Genomic DNA, 22,300 nt, shown 5'->3' on the forward strand with positions numbered 1-22,300 from the left:
ATCTAATATACTGATACACATGGCTCTATGCTTACTTTTCTTTTTAGGAGAGCTTGTCCTCCTAATTTAAAAAATGTAGGAGCAACTTCTGATCAATAATCCAAAATTCTGATAAAAAATTAGCCTTCCTAATATGAGGTGATATTTGACTCCTTAAAGTGATTTACAGGGGTGTTTTTTTGTTTTTTCACGTTTGCAACAGTATCATTTTCATATGTCAAATTAAAAAATGTATGTTTATAAGCTTTTTAAAATTTCTTTTTTTTTTAAATATAATAAGTAGAATAAGACAAATATGTTACCAATCATATGAAATTAGTGTTAATAAAAAATGAATTTGTACTAAAGAGGGTGCACAGAAGAACACAAAAGTGGCTTGTAGGTACATGTTCAGGCTCAGAGGTGGCATGAGTGTAATTAAATTCATAAATTCATGTTGAGATTAATGTTTTAAATATAACATTTTAAAAACAAAAATATTAAATGATTTAAATAACTGAAATTATAGACTACCTAAAAATGAAACTGAAACCACCTAATTCAAGTTCTGCTCTGTGTTCTCTGCTAATAACCCAACTGTGAATGATGTGAGCGGCGTTATGTTGTCAGTGAGAAGCTGCAGCCATGGCGGGGATGATTTTTGGTGTGCCAGCAGAACAACAACAATGTGCTACATGTTTCTTTTCCCCTCATTTTTTCCAGTTGACGGAAATCCGTCGTAGCGATGGAAAACTTTCATCTCAGAGTAGTATTATATACATCATACTGCACCACAGTAATATATTTCTGATCATTTCTGTAAACTAACCCAAACTTATATTTTGACGGGTTGCCATGAGGAACTTGTTTCTGTAGGTCTATATAAATGATATGAAGATAGTTTTACTCCAATGAAACTGTCAAATGCTCATTAAGTGACTCTTAGAAGGAGTCAGAGCAGTTCTGGAGATGTTGTTCATGTATTTATGTCCTCATGTAGTGAAACGACAGAAGCTGAAATCACCGTGAGCGTCGCACACTTTGTATGTGTAGAAAACAACACAGCGCGTCTGTGCCATTTACATACAGAGAGACACGCAGAACATGCTGGATTCACATTTAAATAGTATTTTTGCGGCTTAATATTTACAGATACTAGTCCATATTGTGACTCTATTTAAGTGTACTGACCTACTTTTGATTAATTCATCCAAACTTTGACAAATTCTGTGACATTCTGCGTCATACAGTCAATTCCATTTATATGACTGGATTCCGCGATTCTGTCCACGTTTTCCACATCGCGGAAATCGTAGATAATATTGACGTGTTTTGCAACTTCAGTGTAACGTTAGTGGATTGTGATTTATTGCAACTTAAGCAACGTCTGCTGCTGCCTTACCTTTGAGAGACAACTGATGCGTGATCACTGAAGCAGCTCCAGTTAGCAAGCGCTTTCGGAGTGAGAGTGAATTCCGCTTTGATTGGTCGGACTCGTGACTCCCAACAAATCAGATGGGTGGTGGGTGGAGACTGCTTTAGGCCACAGAGTGGTGAGTTCTGACAGGCTGCATCAGAGCCAAATAGCACGTTTCAAAATTAAGTTATTTTATCGGCGAATCGGTTTTGAAAATGACCGATAATCATAAAAATGCTTAATATCGGTGCCGATAATCGGCCAGAAATGCTTTGCAAAAGCAGCGTGTCCGTGAATTGCATGAATAGGTTGATTTTACATTCTGGCAAGTCATTATCTGGGTCATTAACATACTAACATTTGGAGGACAACAAAGAAGCCTAACCGATGAGGAATGTTTTGTATAACAAAAAAAAAAGTCAGATTTTGGAGGTGGAGGGAGAACGTCAGTTCTGATACAAACAGACCCATGAAGAGCTACTTTGATTTGTTTCAATTAATATATGTGTTTAGTAGGCTATATTATAGACTTAAAGTAGGCTGAAACTGCAGACATTTTCCATGCTGATTGTGAGGAGAAAATCTGTGATTTTCAGAGGATGATTTAAAGACAGTGACAGACAGCACTCAGTCAATTCAAACAGAGTCCTGGTTTAAATATGGTAAAATGTGTTAACACAAAGCTGCTTACTGTCAGCTGTAAGCCTGAAAAATTTGCCAAAATATTAATAAACAAACATGCAAAATGCAGAGAATGTGTAAAACTAATGGGTGCCTAAAATCTATTAAGTATTTTCTGTTGGTGCAGATTCTGTTTGGGCCTGGTTAGCTGTTAGCGGTTAGCATGTGCTAAGATTGAGATTCTCACATTTAGGCTATCCACTGACCAAATCACAAGATCAACAGATATTGGAAATACATTATCAATTAAATATCCCAAAGTAATTTGGGTAATCAAATAAGTCAGCAAGAACAACTTATTCCTCAAATTTCTGTATAATGAGAATTTATGAGAGTTAAGTCGAAAAAATACAAACTCAATGTGCTAATGGAAATGCTGTTTAAATGACTTCTGGAAATTCCAAATTGTAAAGTAATGTTGTTGTTTATATTTTATTTTGACTTCATTTGAAATGAACAATTACTCTAGTATAGACCGACAGACTGTGTTTATCTATTAAAAAACAAAGATAATGTTATAATGAGAATAATAAGCTACCCTGTTGAAAAAAGCAGCATATGCTGGTTAGGTATGTTTTGAAGCTGGGATGCTGGTTTGAGCTGGTCCTTTGCTAGTTTATGCTGGTCCTTTGCTGGTTTGTGCTGGTCCTTAACCGGTCATGTGCTGGTCCTTAGCTGGCCATGTGATCATGTCCATGACCAGCTAAGGACCAGCATAAACCAGCAAAGGACCAGCTTAAACCAGCTCAAACCAGCATCCCAGCTTCAAAACATACCTAACCAGCATATGGGTAGGACAGGGTAGCAGCATGTTTACAACAGAGATATGCAAGAGATATGCAGAATGCAAAATATGGTGTTAAACTTTGGCTTCTCAATCAACGCCATGGGCAGCTTACTGTAAAAAAGCTTTAAAATGTAGATCATGAGTGTCCACTTTGCTGATGGAAACACTATGTTAGCTTCTGGCTAGAGATCTAACTTAGCATAATGCCATGGCACGCAGCTTATCGTGATTAATTAATAATTTGAGCTATATATAATACATCAGAGGTATGACTGGACTCTCTAGTATTCAAGAGAAATTCAAGAGAAATGTTGAAAATTTCCCCAAGACATTCCTTACACTAGGCAGAACATAAAAAGTAACAAGCATGCTAACCCAGCTAACAAAAATATGTTCTAAGAACATTTGCTAACATTTCCAGTGAGTTATGAAAACATTTTTCTGAATGTTCAAATCGTCCACTTTTGTAGATCTTTTTGGCTGCATACGAACATAAAGGAACATTTTATGTTATGTTATCATTTTTTAAACATTATAGTAACATTACTTTTATATGTTTTCTGAACATTCTGTAGTATCATTTAAACAATGTTAGGCGAACATCCAACTAAAACATCAAAAAAGCATTCCATGAATGATGTAATATCATGTTTGTGCTTTTTTAATGTTTTTAGAACATTATTAAAGACCAGATAACTTTAAACAAACATTCTATTAACATTACTGGAAGAATGTTTGTTTGTAACGTCGGCTAAAATTCTGGCATAGTTCTAAAAACATTCCCTATTAGCTGGGATTTAACAACAAGCTATGTAATCTAACAATAAAATTGCTAACTAGCTAGGACAAGCATTGGAATACTTTGGTATAAGAATACATTGGTACTGTAGTTTCTTTGTTTCTGGGGTTATGCAGAATTGCTCCGCCTACAGAGAAATCTCATTGGCCCAATGCGATTAAACACTGAGGGAGAACTCTGTAGGATAAATTTTTTTTATATTTTCTGTAGGCAAATAGCCAAGTGACATCACACTTGTGGGCGAGGCCTCATCCTCATAATTCAGAATGCAGTTACTAAAATACCACAAGCAAAAGTGCTACAATTGCACCACTAAATGCGTTCTGATTGGCTATAACAGTATCATTAGCACTAGATAACTAGTTATTCTACACCATGTGCTTAAATGACTGGATTAGATCATGCAAATGCCTGATAAAAATTTGTGTTAGCACATTCTATCCCAAAGGGGCTGGTGGCCTCTGACTCTTTTGACCACAAAATATGCTAAAAAAAAGCCTGAACTCCATATGAACCATGGTGCTTTGATGCAATGTGCTGGAAGCAGAATTATAAAAGCATATCTCCTAGCTGCCGGAATTCATGTAGATGGTGTGCAGGAAGTCAACATGGGCACACGGTAGGAAAATGATGTGTGTACTACACCATTGCCGAACCTAAGCGGCACATTAGCATGTGCAAGGTAAAAGAGACTTAAAAACAGTCATAGCGCAGCTCCATTAGCATGAGGACAGCTGGGAATTGGGTCAAAGTAATTGCCCATCAGTGGAAATATGAGAAAGGGAAAAGGGACTGAGTGGACAAGAAAAAGAGAGATTTTTAAAATGTAGGAAATGTGAGAATGAGAGGGGGGGTGGGACAGGAAACATCAACTTGACAAAGAAAAGATGGCACATATGTGATAAGAGTCCACTGGAGGAGGATTTCAAGAGATAAAAAAGAGCACAGGCTAAATAAAGATGAAGCATGCACTCTGCTCGTTCATAATTTAAGATCATTTGAAGGCTTAGTGGCTGATGTTGGCTTTTCTGTATGTTTCTATTTATTTCCTGTTGCTAAGCCTGCTACTCAAGATCTAAACTCAGCCGCACACAGTCTGTTCACTGATCACTGAGCATATTGTTTACAAAGATGAGCTTTGTCAAACTGGCAAGCTCTAATCTGGTTGGTCGGTCTGATAATTTATCTAGCATTTTGTCATTCTATATATCCATCCATCCATAAAGGATTTAATATATTATGTCCATCAAACTATCTATCATTGTGTCAACCTATACATCCGTCTTACTATCCATTGTTTTGACATTAATATTTGTATGTATATATATATATATATACATATACTGTATATATCCGTCCAATTATCCATTGTTTTGTCATTCTATATATCCATCGATCCATCCATCATTTAGTCATTCTAGATATCCATCCAACTACAAATAGTTTTATCATTCTACAGTATATATACAGTGGGTACGGAAAGTATTCAGACCCCCTTAAATTTTTCACTCTTTGTTATATTATGGAGATGCTAATTTTGGCATAAATTGCATTTGGCATTATTTGTGTTTGGTAATGATTATTGTAAAGTAAACCGCTAAAATCCATTTGGCCCCAAAGAGGGAATGGAAATGCAGTTTTATGTCACCACTAAGAGCTGTTTGACTCCAGCCTTCAGCCATGTGACCTTACACACACACACACACAGAGAGAGAGAGAGAGAGAGAGAGAGAGAGAGAGAGAGAGGGAGGGAGGGGGGCCAGGCAGACACACACATACACATGTCAGCCCTAGTGAACATGCCATACACTGTCACCATTAACAAAGTCATTGAGGGCTAATCAATAGGCAGTGAGGCCTTTCAGAAGACAAAAGTGTTTCGTTCTAAAAGCTGACTTCAGCTTTCTATTTCAGGCTTGGGGAAAAAGGCAGCCTGGCGATTTTTAGTAGAGAAAAAATAAATCTGTGCACTAGCCATCAGCCCTTTCAGGATGTTCTCATGAGACTGATATTTGCCCACTTTTTTTCAATCCAATCAATTGGTGATTAAAATTAAGCCACGCCTACATTTTGTATAGCTAGTTTCATTTAGAAATACATCAGATTAAATTGGCATCTCCAAAAATTATAGATATCCAAGCCACATTCACATCCCTGTTCACATGAAAGTGTGAAACATTACAAATAGTAGTGAAATATCCCAATCCCTCATGCAAATCTACATATGCTCTACAACACAAGGTCGGCGGACATGTGATTCACCTCCTCGGCAGTGACTTGCTTACTAAACCATGCTAATTTCTGACTGTGATAACAGGGTTGTTATGGTAATGCTGGAATCCCTGTGCCAGAGTTCCGCAGGCCGGCTTCTGTTTCACAGCGGTTGCTATAACAACAACGGAACTCTCAGAATCCCACAATGCTTAGGGCCCTTGTGCCGGCCTTGTCTACATACAATAGGGATAAGGCACATCCTTATGGGAAAGAGATACTTTGAATCACAAACACAAAAGTTGTACTTGGTTCTGCAAATAAGAACGTTTCAAGGAATTGAAACCAAAAATATAGATTTAAAGCCTTGAAAACATTCATAATGGACTCCATACGCCGCTAAAACAAGTTATGTGAAAATTTCTGGGAAGATAACAGTCGATTTTAGGCCTTCGCTTCCCAAGTGACAATCAAAGGGCGACTAAGGGTGTGTTCACACTTGTAGTTCGGTTTGTTTGGTCCGGACCAAAAAGGGAAATGATACATTTGACCCTGGTCCGCTTAGCGTTTGCATTGGCATTTTTGACAGCGAACCTAAAGACACCGAACCTAAAGGCATAGTGATACATTTACAACCTGATTGGTCGGGTTGAATGATGTATATATCGAGACAGAACTTACCAAACACCCCAAACAAAAGGTCCGTTAGACTTAAAGCGACTTAAAGTCGAACACACATAATGCCGTCTGCTGGACTAAGCGCTCATTCTTGCGTGTACATATAATTGTATTTTTACCACCTGCAAACCCACAAGGAGCTCATAAAAGGCACTTTACCTCATTGTTGCTCCACGTTTGCCCTCTGCTCATTTTGTTTTGGTTACACCGTGTCGTCAAATCATGTCGCATAGCGTCGCATCTTATTACTTCCTGTTTTTGGTTAGTTTATAAGTATTTGGTCCGTGTTGCGTTCATATTTCATTCGAACCGCACCAGAGTTTGTTTGGAAGCGGACCGAGACCCATCTTTTTAGCGGTCTTGGTCCGCTTGTTTGGTGCGCACCAGGGTTCGGATGGCAGCGTTCACACTTACTCAAATGAACCGCACTAACAGAGCAATCGCACCACAGTTAGTTTTAATCGAACCAAACATGACAAGTGTGAACACATCAAAAAATAAACTCACACCAAATAAGCATCACACCAATTAGTTGGCGAATTCTCGCTGTTTCTAGCAGAAAATCTCGCTGATTAGCAACAGGAAGAATCAATAATCGAGGTTGATAAACAGCAAGAGAGCGACTGTTTGACTAGAGGGAAGTCTGAAGAAAAGGCACCTGGAATTTACTTCAAATCAGAGAAATATTGATGCAAGGTAAATGTTTGATTTGAGACCTAGCGAGCGACTGAAAGAGAGCTAATCAAGTTTTTTCAGCTAGCAAAATCAGGGCTCTTATTGCGAGAGCGCCGGAATGTTTTACTAACGACCTGCCGGCTGCTCAGTCGGGTTCATTCAGGAGAGTCGGGGTCGGCCGGAGGAAAAGGTAAATAGGAGGATTCCGTCGTGCCACTTTCACAGCAATTATGTCGCTATTGACATAAGACCTGGGATTTCGAACAAGAGGATGTGTCTGAAGGAGTATCTAACTGAGGATTTGCTGAATGCGTCTTGGGTGTTAGAAAAGCGTGGTAAACCTATTTGCTGCCAGAGCGTCTCAGGTATCAATCCGTGTGTGTTGAACAATGGATCTGTGTTCAGCACCTTGGACAGCGCCTCCTGTAAAACCACTTGCTCGGTTGCTTCTTTATCAGATCTTTTAATTAATTCAGAGCACTTAGGACTAATGATACAAATGCAATTAAAACATGTTCTATCCTCTGCAGGAGGATGTAGCTGAGATGTTATCTGTAATGTTACAGTGGGGTTTAACTATAAATCCAAATCCTAGTTCCAGCTCATACTCTATATTACAAACAATACTCTGAGTGAGTTATATGTTTAATGAAATGCAGCTTAAAGACTATATGAATCAAAAATGATCATTTATTGTTTCTGAAACTACTATTCTTTTTCAGTGACATCACCAGTGCCGCTTATTTTTAGCCCCTCCCCTTCAACCAGCTGCCTTCATTCTGGTACAGTATATATCATCCACATTTTAAGATCCAGTAAAATCCTAATTAATAAAAATTAAGCTATGCCCTACTATTCCTGTCTTTTGCATATTAAATTCATAAATAATTTTCATTACTGATGGAAAAATGACTGATACTGTACATATGATATATTTATTCATATACATAACCATTCAAATGTTTAAGGTCAGTACATTTTTTTTCTTTATTCAATCAAAAGTACAGTAAAAACAATAATATTGTTATTTAAAATAACTGTTTTCTATTTTTATATATTTTGAAAATATCATTTATTTCTGTGATAAAAAGCTTCAGTCTTCAGTGTCGCATGATCCTTCAGAAATCATTGTAATATGCCGATTTGCTGCTTAGGAAACATTTATTATTATTATTATCAATGCTGAAAACATTTGTACTGCTTCATATTTTTGTAGACACTGTGATACATTTTTTTGGTTATTTAATGTATATATTTGTAGCAATGTAAAACTCTTTACTGTCACTTTTGATTAATTTAAAGCATCCTTGCTGAATAAAAGTATTATTTTCTTTAAAAAATGATTTACCCCAAACTTTTGAACAGTAGAGTATATATATATATAATATGTAATTATGTATAACAGCTATTCTAACTATATAATGAAAAATAAAAGCACAAAATAATGAGAATACACTAACAAAGAGCAAAAGCATTAATCATATCCACAGAAAGCCATTAGACCCAGGCAAGCTGCACTAAGGCCACAGGCTGACCATAAGACTTCATTAAGAATGAAGCTTTTAAATGCCCGATCGAAGACAAAATAAGAGTAATGATCAGGAGCTGACAGTTTTTTATATAATTGACATCCATTGCCTCTAGCAAACATTCAGCAGGGGTGCTTGTAGAGGAGGCTCACAATATAAAGCGTGTGCGAGTTTGTATGGGGCTCAGGATGACAGGTATTGCGTGCCAATTCTACTCCCCCAGCAAGCTTCCTTTCCCAAATGTTCACATCTCCTTGCATTGCAACAGTGGCATTTGTGACTGAACATGTGAACAAGCCCCCTCTGGTTAAGGATGGCTGTAAACAGTTTGGTGGAGGTATCGACTGCTGACATCTCCTATGTTTTGTGCCTTGTTATTCCCTTCTCTGTCTGCTTCTTTCTCCCTGTGTTCCGCTCTTGCTGATATTCAGCACAAACACACATTTTGGAGATGCGTGTGGGGTGAAAAGGTTCCAGAAGTTTCACAAGAGATGCATGTTATATGCCAACATAACAATACGAACAGCAAAAATAGTTGATATACTACACTGAGATATGTGCTTTTCCAAATCAAATCAGTAATCTGTGTAATATCCTGAACAAAACTCAAATGTAGTAGGCAAATTATACTAATAAACTCTCACAGCAGTCAGATTTGAGGTTTCAGCAGGCAAACATTGCTAATCTGTAAGCTGCAGTCTGAAATGTGACAGGCTTCCAAACAAACCAACATTCCACCATATACTTATTGACTAGAAGTTTAGCAACATAAACATAGAAAATGGTAGCAACAGCAATAATAGTCTATATCCTGCAGTAACAGCACCGAGACTGTGTTCTCCCAAATTAATTATTAGTAATTTGCATAACTATCATGAACAAAACCCAAATTTGCTAAGCAGATGTGGAGCTAGTTTTTGCTATTTTAAAAAGTTAGTGTATTGCTATGTTAGCCACCTAACACCTGATATTCTTGATATTCTGGACTCTGTTACTCTTAATGTAAATGTGTGATTTTATCGACCAGTTTATATTCTACTAGGTGAAAATTGTAAATCTGGACACTAAATCCTCATTTCCACCACAGGAACTTTCCCCAGGAACTAGGGACTTTGGGCCGGTACTCCGTGTGTTTCCACCACAGGAACCAGGATCAAAATAAAGTTCCAGGTAAAAAATTGCCCCTCAGAAAGTCCCTGCTCGCGAGGTAGTACTTTTTCAAAAGGTCCAGAACTTTCGGGGGCGGGACTTGAGCGCTGAGCATGCTGATTGGTTGAGTTCACGCAGCATTGTATTTCAACCACCATTTATTCGGATAATTTTCATAATAGTACTGTTATTGTGTCATGAAATGTAGTTTTAAAAGTATTTCAGGCGAGAATGTAGTTGTTTAAAACTCAAATATGCGGTTTATTTATAAAGACAGCGGCTACTTAAAAATGTGCTTCGCTGATTTCGGAGACGTGAGACGATCACCGGGAGTTCAGTGCTCATGTTTCCCGACGAGAGTAGCCTAACTTCGGCCAGTCCTTCTGACATTTGCTGCTGGCTCTGATGTCACTTTAGTGGTTAAACATAAGATATAATTCGTTTTGGGTAAATCTAACAGGTAATCTTTGGTCTTTATTGTATTATTCTATTATTCTATTATTATGTTTAAATGAAAATAAAAAGAGGCAACACTGTTTGATATATTTCGTTTCATTGTAATGCAGGCTATATACATTCCCTGAACTACATTTCTGCGGCTATTAATATGTTTAAATGAAAACGAAAGGAGGCAGTGGTGTTTGATATCATATTTTGTCTTATTGTAAATAAGCATCGTCTTATTGTAAATGAACAGTGAGGAAAAATGCAGTAGCCAAGGCGAGCTGACTGACTTATCAAGTACGCTGCTGTTTGCAGAATTACCAGACTTGCGCCATCCTCTCCGCGGGAGTTCACGCTCCCGAGTAGAATTTGTGAAGTCCAAACTACCGAGGATGCAAGTCCGAAATGTGCGTACTTGGTATTGAGAAACGCACGCAGACCTACTTCACCAGACTATTTTGCCTAAACGTCTCGGTACTTTAGGCCGCGGTGGAAAACGCAGAAAGCAACAGGTCTGGGGGAAAAAGTTCCTGGTACAATTGTTCCGGGTAATTTCGGTGGAAACGCGGCTTTAGAAAAGTAGTACCTCAACAATCCACATGATTTGGGGTATTAGCCCTAGCAAAGATCGCTAACAACTACAGTCTGAAATGTGACAATGAAATGTCTCCCGACTAAACACATTTTCCACCACCTACTTTTTGAATAAAATTTTGCCAGAAGAAATAGCTTATATCCTGCAAAAACAGCACTGAAACAGAGTTTTGAAAGAAAAAAAAAAAAACATTAGTATTTTGTGTTACTAACCTAAACAAAATCCAAAATTGGTAAGAAAATTTAACTAATAAACTCTCCCAGGAGTCGGTTTGGAATTTGGAGATTTTGTTTTGCTATTATATAAGTTAGCGTGTTTTAGCATGTTGCTATGCTAGCCTAAGTGGTTAAGCACCTGCTAAACTCCATGCAGTGGCATTTAATGTAAGTCTATGCGATTTCATCAACCATTTTCTAATCTGACAGATGAAAATTATAAATCTAAACACTTAGAAAGGTAAAGCACATCTCAACAAGCCACATCATTTGAGGTATTAGCCTTAGCAAACATCGCTAACAACTAGGCCTACAGTCTGAAATGTGAGAGTCTTCCAAACAAACAAACAAACATTTTGAAAGAAAAAAAAAACAAAACATTAGTATTTTGTGTTACTAACCTAAACAAAATCCAAAATTGGTAAGAAAATTAAACTAATAAACTCTCCCAGGAGTCGGTTTGGAATTTGGAGATTTTGTTTTGCTATTATATAAGTTAGCGTGTTTTAGCATGTTGCTATGCTAGCCTAAGTGGTTAAGCACCTGCTAAACTCCATGCAGTGGCATTTAATGTAAGTCTATGCGATTTCATCAACCATTTTCTAATCTGACAGATGAAAATTATAAATCTAAACACTTAGAAAGGTAAAGCACATCTCAACAAGCCACATCATTTGAGGTATTAGCCTTAGCAAACATCGCTAACAACTAGGCCTACAGTCTGAAATGTGAGAGTCTTCCAAACAAACAAACAAACTTTCCATCTTCTACTTTTAAGATGGAAACGTAGAAACGGCAAATAGTTTATATCCTAGAATAACGGCACTAAAACTGTTTTGCTAAATTAATTAATAGTAATTTGTTACAAATTACACAAAAAATCTCCCACAAAAGTTTATTTAGAGCTAATTTTGTGTTTCTAGTTTACAATTTAATGTGTTTTAGCATGTTGCTATGCGTTTGCTAGCCACCTTACACCTGCTAACCCCTACAAACTAATATTCTGGTCTTGGTTACATGGAAGTCTGTGTGATTTTATCTCCAATGTTATCATCTGCCAGGTGAAATTTATTAAAGGGGTCATATGATGCTTTTTTAAAGATCATTATTTTGTGTATTTGGTGTAACAGAATATGTTGACATACTTTAATGTTCAAAAAACACATCGGTTACATGGAAGTCTGTGTGATTTTATCTCCAATGTTATCATCTGCCAGGTGAAATTTATTAAAGGGGTCATAAAGATCATTATTTTGTGTATTTGGTGTAACAGAATATGTTGACATACTTTAATGTTCAAAAAACACATTCTTGCTATGCATTTGCTAGCATATTAACCCCCAAGTATCCATATTCAGGATGATATTGTGATTGTATTATCTGCCCGGTGAAAATTTTAAGTCTGAACACTTACAAACACTTGAGCACACCACAACAATCCAAAAATTTCTCCAAAAAACGATAAACGAGAATTCATCTTAAATTTTAGTTTTTCGTTCATGGATGGAAAAATGAATAAACAGCTTGAATATTTGATTTCTACATGTGGGCGGGAATTAAACGCCCCTTTCTGCTGATTGGTCAGTCGAAGCTCAAACCGTGCCTTCATCAGTTCTTCCGCAGTATCACGCAGCAGAATAATAGTCCTCCACTGCTGCAGTTGTATGGATTCTTAACTCATTTATTGCAACTACATTTAATCTTTTTTTCATCAAACAAACAGTCAAATGAATAGCTCGACACAACTCGTACCGGGGGCAGAGTCTAGACAGTGCTTTCTTCTGTGTAGATATAAATTCTATTCTTTGCATCAGCTGGGCATGGCAGGGTATGATATGACCTACCCTGTTCACCCAGTAAGTCTGTTTGTTTGTTTAATTAAGAAATTAATTAATTTGTTTCCAAATAAATATTTTAAACACTAAGACAAAAAGGAAAGAATAATAAATTGGCTTTGGTTGACCTATGTTCACGCAAGAACTGTCATTCTGACTGACAATTGGAGAACAACAGATATTAAATAGCCTACTGTTGGAGTTATATAATGTAGTCTTGTATTTTATTAAAACTTATTATAATTGATAATACATACATGCACTTGTGCGTGGCATGAGCTGCTGCGCACTCGCACTGCAACGCAAGATTTTCATAAAATATAATAACTTGCCATTTCCATTTGTTTCTCACCAAACCCTCAGTATACCTTCAGAATGCACAGGAAATAAGCAGCTGTCATATTTAAAGCAGTTTAAATTAATATTGAGTACTGACTGATGTTCACTTGGATTTTTTCCCCCATCGAGGGGAAATAACTTAATATGTATAGTCGTATGGCATGGTAAAATGTATATTTTTAATCGTGTAACGTTACATTCAAAATAACTACAAAATGTCATGCCTTTGAAAAAATAAAGAGAACAACAAAATGCTCTGCTTTAGTGCGTCTCGGTCTCCTTGAGCATCTTTCTGGCGCATGCCACAAACATCAACCACAGGGAATACTCTCTTTTAAAAGGCTTCATTTAGATTATTTTACATTAAATGCATCATATAAGTCACTTTGGAATAAATCACAGTAGGCCTATGTATCATGATAAAAAAAAAAACGACTTTACAGTCTGGAAATACTTTAGGCTATAGCTAATTATTTCTTGGACCCCCTATCACTTTAAGAACCGCTGGTCTACACAGAAGAAAGACCTGTCTAGACTCTGCCCCGGTACAAGTTGTGTCGAGCTATGCATTAGTCTGTTTGTTTGATGAAAAATTTGAAATTGATCAAATGGGTTATTCATTCGTACAACTGCAGCAGCGGAGATACTGCAGAAGAACTGATGATTGCACGGTTTGATCTTCGGCTGACCAATCAGCAGAAAGGGGCATTTAATTCCCGCCCACATGTAGAAATCGAATATTCAAGCTGTTTATTCATTTTTCCACCCATGAACGAAAAACGTAAATTTAAGCTGAATTCTTGTTTTTCGTTTTTTTCCAAAAAACGAAAAAGGAGCCGTTTTCTCATTTTTCTATTTTCAATATTAAATCAAAAAAACGAATGATTGAATAATACACGGATTCACAACAAGCCACTTGATTTGAGGCATCAGCCTTAGCAAGCATCACTAATAACTAACTGCAGGCTGAATTGTGACAGTCTTGGAAACAAACAAACTTTCCACCACCTACTTTTTGAATAAAAGTTCTCACAGTGCCTCCAGAACACCCTCCATCAACATTTCTGAAATCCCAAGCACTCTTTTCCTGTCACAGGCAAGTATGATGGCTCATAATTGCACTTAATGATCTACTGAACAACAATGGACACCCTCCTTCTCACCCCGTCTCTTTGACAGCCCACAATCACACCCTTCTATAATATTCTAATTGAGCGCATCCTCTTCATTAAGCTAAGATGAATATTCAATGGCAAATATCCAAAGCGTCCCCAGGCCCAGAATGAGGCTGGACCTCTTTAGCTGTCCATCCAATACAGATTAAATTAGGGGACATAATAGTTTCCCCATCTGCCTGTGTTAACTCCTTCCTTTAAGCAGAGTTACAGATGACAAACAAATCTCAGAAGGGACCGGAAGAGTGCTATTAGCACTATCGCGTCTATCAGCACATGCTAACTGCTAGTGTTTTAAACTCTTGACTTACGACTTTACCGAACGTCTGAACTCTGATTTTAAATATTCTGAAAGCAGGAAGCCTGAAATGGCAGAATATGAGCTGATTAAAAAATCTGGTCGATATATTGCTATAATACTGTATATCATTATAAGTCACTAATGATAAACATTCCCTTTTAATGGAAAGCTCAACAAACAACTAAGTAGTGTGTTCGAAAAATTTAAATTTAAATGATGTACACTAATTAAGCAGCAGTTATATCAGCAAGCCAAAAAAAATCGTTTTTGTTTAACAAGGAGTGGGTCCTGTCATGGAGGCAGCCATTTTGAAATCACATGACCAACTGAAGCTACTTGCATCTTGGTAAAGCCATAAAATTGATCACTTTTGCTCACAGAATAACTTATTTATGTCTCATTGCAAATGCCGCATTTATGCAATGGCATCAGTAATTGAAAATTTTAACGTGATTCTTCATCCACACCACTAGGTGTCAGTATGAGTTCACAGTGACAACTGGCATGGTCAGCGCAATGTAACTGCAAATAAAAATATCAAGTTCAGCTTCACATGATGAAACTTGTTTAGTATACATTCAACATATGCTTAACCAATATAAAACACTTTAAATTAGCATCTTTGTTGATATTCGTTCAAAACAAATGCTAGCGCTGCCATTTTGTTTCTTCACACATTCTTTTTTTTCCAAACATCGAATAACAAAGCGCTATATGGCTGGTATTCAGATAAATCAACATAAAAACGTCCCACATCCAACGCAGCATGAGTGCTGCCATTCGCAAATGCCCCAAGGATATAACATTACGCAATGCCAGATCAAAATGGGATGTAATTGCGCACATTAGTAAATTATACATCACCTCTAGGCATTACGAGGACATTTGGCTCTTTAACCATAAAATTGGGCAGTCTGGCCCTCTTACAGAATATTTCCATCTTATTATCTCCATTATATCAACAATGTCACCTATGACTTATGTAGAGGAAGCAGTGGTGAATAGTGTAGTTACTAAAATGAAGACATACTTCGGTAGCCCTGTTCTCATAATCAAAATAAGGGGTGGAATTTGTTATATGTGGTGGTAATCACCATCTCAAATATAATAATTTCCTCTCCAACCTCAAAATGTTCTGTTTCTATACTAATATCACCTGTTCTGGTCCCAAAAAAAAGCCAAATTTGCCATAAAATGTCTGTAGCAGCTCCCCAGTGGATCCTCTGCAGTATGGGTGCCGTCAGAATGAGTGTCCAAACAGCTGATAAAAACATCACAGTAATCCACATGACAATTAATGTATTGTGAATTGAAAAGCTGTGTGTTTGTAAGAAACAAAGTCGTCATTAAGGCTTGATCTGTAAATTTTTCTCTCCTGATTCAGACAAGACTTTTTTTCACTGGAGAAAGCAATATTATGGACTCGTAGTTTAGCCAGAAGCAACAATTTAAAGTTAAAAACATCTTCATGATAAATTTGTTTCTTACAAACACACAGCTTTTCACTTCACTAGATGTTAATTGATGGACTGAATCATGTGGATTACTTGTTATTATTGTGATGTTTTTATCAGCTGTTTGGACTCTCATTCTGACGGCATCCATTCACTGCAGAGGATCAAGCAAGCGATGTAATGCTACATTTCTCCCAATCTAATGAAGAAACAAACTCGTCTACATCTTGGATGGCCTGAGATGAGTAAATTTGTGCAAATTTTCATTTTTGACTGAACTATTCCTTTAATATAAAATATCATCAAAAATAAGCAGAATTAATATTGAACCGCTATGATTTCTATACAGTAAAATTAGAGATGAGGAGGAAAATAGCCTTCATTGATGTGAACTGTGTGGTGCATTAGCAGGCTGTGGGGTTAGCATCACATTCAACATGCCCATTGCATCACAAAGACCCATTCACACAGAGCCAGCGTGAATAGCTGTTTTTCAATGGCCTGCCAGAACCTCGGGGGGGTTGGCCTTTTGGAGAACATCCATGAGTTTCCACCTTCTGCTGCCTCGGAATGTAAAACTCCCATCCTTTTGACAGATCTGCTTTCCTAGATGGCAAATAGTTGGTCTGTTCCTATAAGTTTATAATTATGTAGCTCTTAAAATATAATCGTTAAAACTAAAGCAGATGTCGGATGACAGTTCTGACAAATGGGCCGTATCTGAGGTTCTATGGCCTCCCTGGGGAGAAATGTAAAGTTTTCAAACTTTGACTGCTTTGCTATTCCTTGCAAACAAAATGCAGCACCAAAGAAGAAGCAATGGCACTGCATTTTTCATTTTCATCTCTTCATCATTCATATATGTGTGATTTTTCAGTCAAGGACACTTTGGGCAACTTAAACCTTGAAAAGTAAAACTTTAAACATGATAAATTTGAAGTGTATTTTGGTATATGAATTTTGGTATATGTGATCATAACAATGTTATTTAATATTATTTATATTTTTCAGTTTGATTTTAACTTTAAAGGCACAATATGTAATTTTTGCGTATTAAAAATAAACAAATAGACAAAGGCATAGTTTGATGACGCCGTGACTGAGTGTGGCATCATGGGAGTTGTGGTCTTCATCTCCACAGCCGATGTAATCGAACGGGACTCGGGCAGAAATCATGTTCATGGATGAGCGAATGATTTATTAACGTAGTAGAATGAATCATGGTGAGGCTGAAAGGCGGCGAAGCGAAACGAGGCCGCTGAACGAGCGTGACACACGCCTCGAAAGCAGCGGAGCTTTTATTATGCCACAGTCGACCGCTTCTGCTTCTTCCGGTCGTGCGTATGTGGGGTAAAGCAGCGCTGCTTTATCATACTAGATACATTTGAAAGTTCTGTTATAATGCTACTCTGTGCAGTCATCACCTGTCTAATAAAACGCACAACATATTAAAGCGTCTTTGGTGTTTCCATGTTTTCTACAAAACAAAACCGGAAATCGAGGGGTTATGACGTCATTGGCAGGCGACACTGACACTATGGACACGGTCCGTGTCACTGGTTAAAATAGCTTATTTCTCTGGATTTAAACATTCTTCGAAACATTTGAGATAATGTAAGTACACAAGTCAGCAAAATATATAACACTGTTCTAGTGGTTTTTGGATATTTTAATTTTAAAAATCGTACATATTGTGCCTTTAAGTTGACATTTCAGAATTTTTTGTTTTCTTAATAATTGTTCATTTACATTTCATTTATTTTTATTTCAGTTTTAGATTTAGCAATTTTAGTCAATTTTATTCAACTAAAGCCCATATTTTTTATTTACATTTTTAATATATATTTTTTTCATATATATATATATATATATATATATATATATATATATATATAGAGTCAAGAATTTTTTTCAGATTTATGATCATGGCTTGGTCATAAAATGCGAGTTAGTGGTCAATTAACTTAACTTTGAATGCAAAATTTCAAAATATATATATATTTTCTGACATTACAATTATCAAATATTTAACCAATAACTGTTAACACTAACTAATTTCATAATTGCATATTGTTTAATAAATGTAAAATTATAAAAAAACGTTCATGCAAATCAGTGTCCTCTTATATATTTCTTATATAAAGCATCATCTTTTAAAATACACTTTCATAATAACCAAACATAAGAAATATGCAATTGTTCTCTAAAATGCTTATTTTAATTGCTATACAAATTGTAAAAAAAAAAAAAATTTTTTTGCCAAATTAGTCTTTACATTCTTCTAAAACTTAGGGACAGCTCATTAAAGACAGTCAATGAAATACTATAAGGCTATAATTGAGGCTATTTCTTCCTCCAAAAAATCTTTCTTTAAAATCATTCTTGGAGACAGAAAAGTTGCACTAATTAAAGAATCTCATATGAGTAATTAAAGTTTGAGGCAACTAAAAAGGCTTCAAACCACTAATGCCAGAACAATAAAACCAGCAAATAACATCTAGCAAAAACACACTAGTGACGGCTGCCATTTTGTATCGTGGCTCACACGAGCACAGGAAGTCAACCACCAGGACTGAGACTAGTTACACAACAATGCATCTTCCTAATCTGCATATATCTGACCGATGTGACAGCTGCATTGTACATGACCAATCAAACACGGTGACAATGCTGAACATGGTGACTCATCAGGGCCTTATGAGACCAATAATTCAAATTCCCAATTTTCTTGCAGCAATGTGATCCTTCTTTTATAACTCATTCAAGCCTGTTTCCTTCTTTTGAAGGTATATTAATAACCTCTGTGTTTGAATTTGATTCTGTGTGTACATGAAGCTGGATCTATCAGGCACAGTAGGGGAGCTGCGAACTGCACTGGCATTTAACACACTGCCGTGACACTTTTGGGTAAGCGCTGACCACTGCAACATGCTGACAGTGCATTCGTTCAGTGAAGACGCAGTGCATTTGTTTTAGAAGCTTGTGCTCTCTCAGAAGATGATTTTGGTGCGGATGAGGAGTGTTAGAGCTCAATATTAGATGTTTTCCACTATGCACCTGTTGGAAACGCACCGCTCGCATCGCCCCCTGTCGCTCGAGTATAGCATCCTCAACATCAGCAGTGTGTACTACTGTAACATCACGTTAGTATTCAACAGTCGTGCAGAACGATTTACATGATGAATTCAATACGTTTTATAGTAACAGCCTGGTAATAGTGTTAAATTCATAAAACGGGTTATGAATTTCTCCTCAGCATTAACGTATAAAACATTCAACGCTGCGTATTAATATGGCATCTAGTTTTATATGTTCTTTGCCGCTTTCAAATGATTTACAAGCCACATAAAACATACCTGGAATTAGTTTAATTTAGCTTAATTTGTATAGCCTATTTATATCAAGGATGCCAAATAAAACAGATTTTCAACTCACCCACTCCGATTTTCTCGTCCTCGGTCGGTGTCCACATGATCCCGGTAAAATAACCAAGATATTATAAGAGTTTCGGTTAAATGTCATGTACGATGACACATTAAAGTTGAAGCAGACAGTCAGACGTGTTTATCTCACAGCCGTATGCTTGATAAAACAATCGACATGTTTCACGCGTCAGCTGAGGTTTCCCATCCGTGCGTCTGGATCTCCCGTTATGGATGCGGCGGCAGCAACATCTGAGGATGGAGACGATCATTTATTAATTTCATTGACTCGGTCAGTCGTGATTTACCGCTGGAACAGCGTGAGGACGAGCTAACCTTGAGCGTTTCTCGAGTCACGCAAGCGCGCGTTGCGCTCTTTCGCGCTTGATCGATGCAATTTTCCGTGATTTTACGCGGTGAACGGGGAGACTCTTCAGCGCCGGTGCTGCGCCATCTTCATCTCTCCGTCCGTCCGCCGTCACATGACGCAGATTGTCGCTCTTTACCGGGACACGCGCTTTGCCGTAGCGGTAACCGCGCTGGGTTTTTGACTTGTGTTGGAGTTATTAGGATGGTCTATATTTTAAAACAGCTGACAGGTACTTCACATTTGTTTACAGTCTGCTGTGTAAATACATAGTTAGGCATTAATACAAACGAACATGGTATGGCCTACAAAAGAAATGTACTTTAATGCTAGACAGTCTTCCTATAGTCTTCTGTAAAATTATAATTAATTAATATGCGATTTTCTGACAGTGTGGCTTCTCCAATCTGTCATTCATTCATTCATCGATTGTTTGTTTGTTTGTTTTTACCTCTGTTTTATCGTAATGATGACTCAAAAAGTGCATTTCCGACCAAGTGCTCTATTTTCGCACACTAATTTTGTACTCGATATACTAAAAATGATTATTTAGTACTTCTTAAAATGAACTTAAGATCATCTAAGTGTACTAAACTGTGCTATTTTTGAGACACCATGAATATGAATTAAAATGTGCTTTTAATATACAATCTCTCCCTGTTGATAAAAAAAACAGCATATGCTGGTTAGGTATGTTTTGAAGCAGGGATGCTGGTTTATGCTGGTCCTTTGCTTGTTTAAGCTGGTCCTTTGCTGGTTTATGCTGGTCCTTTGCTGGTTTATGCTGGTCCTTTGCTGGTTTATGCTGGTCATGTGCTGGTCTTAAGATGGTCGGACCAGTTTAGGACCAGCACATGACCAGTTTAGGACCAGCACATGACCAGCTAAGGACCAGCATAAACCAGCAAAGGACCAGCTTAAACCAGCTCAAACCAGCATCCCAGCTTCAAAACATAACTAACCAGCATATGCTGTTTTTTTCAACAGGGCTGTAGCCTAGCCTATTTAAAAAACTGTATTTAGTTACCACTTGTAGTACACTTGAACCCATCTTTCATACAGAAAGTTGTAACTACAAGTGGTGACTAAATAATACATTTTAATATATATATTTTTAAATACAGAGATATGTTAAAAGCGCGTTTTAGAATATTCATGGTGTCCCAAAATAGCACAGTTGAGTACACTTAGTTGATCTTAAGAAATACTAAGGAATCATTTTAAGTAGCTATATTAAGTACAAAATTAGTGCGCGAAAATAGAGCACTTTAAGTATGGAAGTGCACTTTTTTTCACCTGGGACAGCAGCAGAATATGTTGGTGTGCTAAAAACGCGCGCCAGTTTTGAAGATTGAGAGGCGCGGGTTTTTATGGTGTCCCAAAATAGCACAGTTGAGTACACTTAGTTGATCTTAAGAAATACTAAGGAATCATTTTAAGTAGCTATATTAAGTACAAAATTAGTGCGCGAAAATAGAGCACTTTAAGTATGGAAGTGCACTTTTTTTCACCTGGGACAGCAGCAGAATATGTTGGTGTGCTAAAAACGCGCGCCAGTTTTGAAGATTGAGAGGCGCGGGTTTTTATAACCGAAGTCACAACCGATTTTTGCGCGCGAGTTCGGGTGACGTGTGCTGTATGAACTGAAGTTGTGATATCTGTGTATCAACTAAACGTGAGTACCACAGAAATGGTCAAAGCAAAGCTGTCAAACGCTCTCTTGTCATTAAAAATGGCACAACGTTTAGGATGCTGTGCGGTCAGCGAGAGATAAAGGGGGGAAAACTAAACTGGACAAACAAACAGAGTTTTGACCTCATATCTGAGAGGATTAAAGCAGCGGGAGTGACCCCAAATAGTTTGGTATAAAAAATAAATTCCTAAAGATGCATTACAAAGTCTTTATATTTTATATCGTCTTTGCGGGGTAGACTAGTGTAGGTGGTTTACAAAGAAGGTAGGCTATTTAAAATAACATTACCAAACAGTGTGGCAGCCAATATGGGATTTTAACATAAATTATAGGTTAGTTTAATGGTCATGTTTTGTATTATGTGTCATTTATGGTGGGTTAGACTGTTGAAAAAACCAGCATATGCTGGTTAGGTATGTTTTGACGCTGGGATGCTGGTTTAAGCTGGTCCTGGCAAAGGACGAGCATAAACCAGCAAAAGGACCAGCATAAACCAGCATAAACCAGCAAAGGACCAGCATACACCAGCAAAAGGACCAGCATAAACCAGCAAAA

General features: G+C 37.2%; 1 protein-coding gene across 12 annotated transcripts in view; it reads right to left on the minus strand.

Moving 5' to 3' along the window:
- LOC107592830 (dedicator of cytokinesis protein 3-like) overlaps positions 1 to 20,288 on the minus strand; it is a 275,733-nt gene extending 255,445 nt beyond the window's left edge. For 11 of the 12 annotated variants that reach the window (XR_001610031.1, XM_016282400.1, XM_016282394.1 and 8 more), the window contains exon 1: positions 19,699 to 20,288. Coding sequence is in view for 11 of the 12 variants with exons in the window: in XM_016282400.1 (XP_016137886.1) it covers positions 19,699 to 19,735 (37 nt within the window). In the remaining variant the exon portion in view is untranslated. The remainder of the gene's footprint in view (positions 1 to 19,698) is intronic. The other variant, XM_016282388.1, reaches the window with a different exon arrangement.
- Between the last annotated feature and the right edge of the window lie 2,012 nt (positions 20,289 to 22,300).

The sequence above is a fragment of the Sinocyclocheilus grahami genome, unplaced genomic scaffold (genome assembly GCF_001515645.1).
Source record: "Sinocyclocheilus grahami isolate Dianchi unplaced genomic scaffold, SAMN03320097.WGS_v1.1 scaffold159.1, whole genome shotgun sequence".
Taxonomy (NCBI): Eukaryota; Metazoa; Chordata; class Actinopteri; order Cypriniformes; family Cyprinidae; genus Sinocyclocheilus; species Sinocyclocheilus grahami.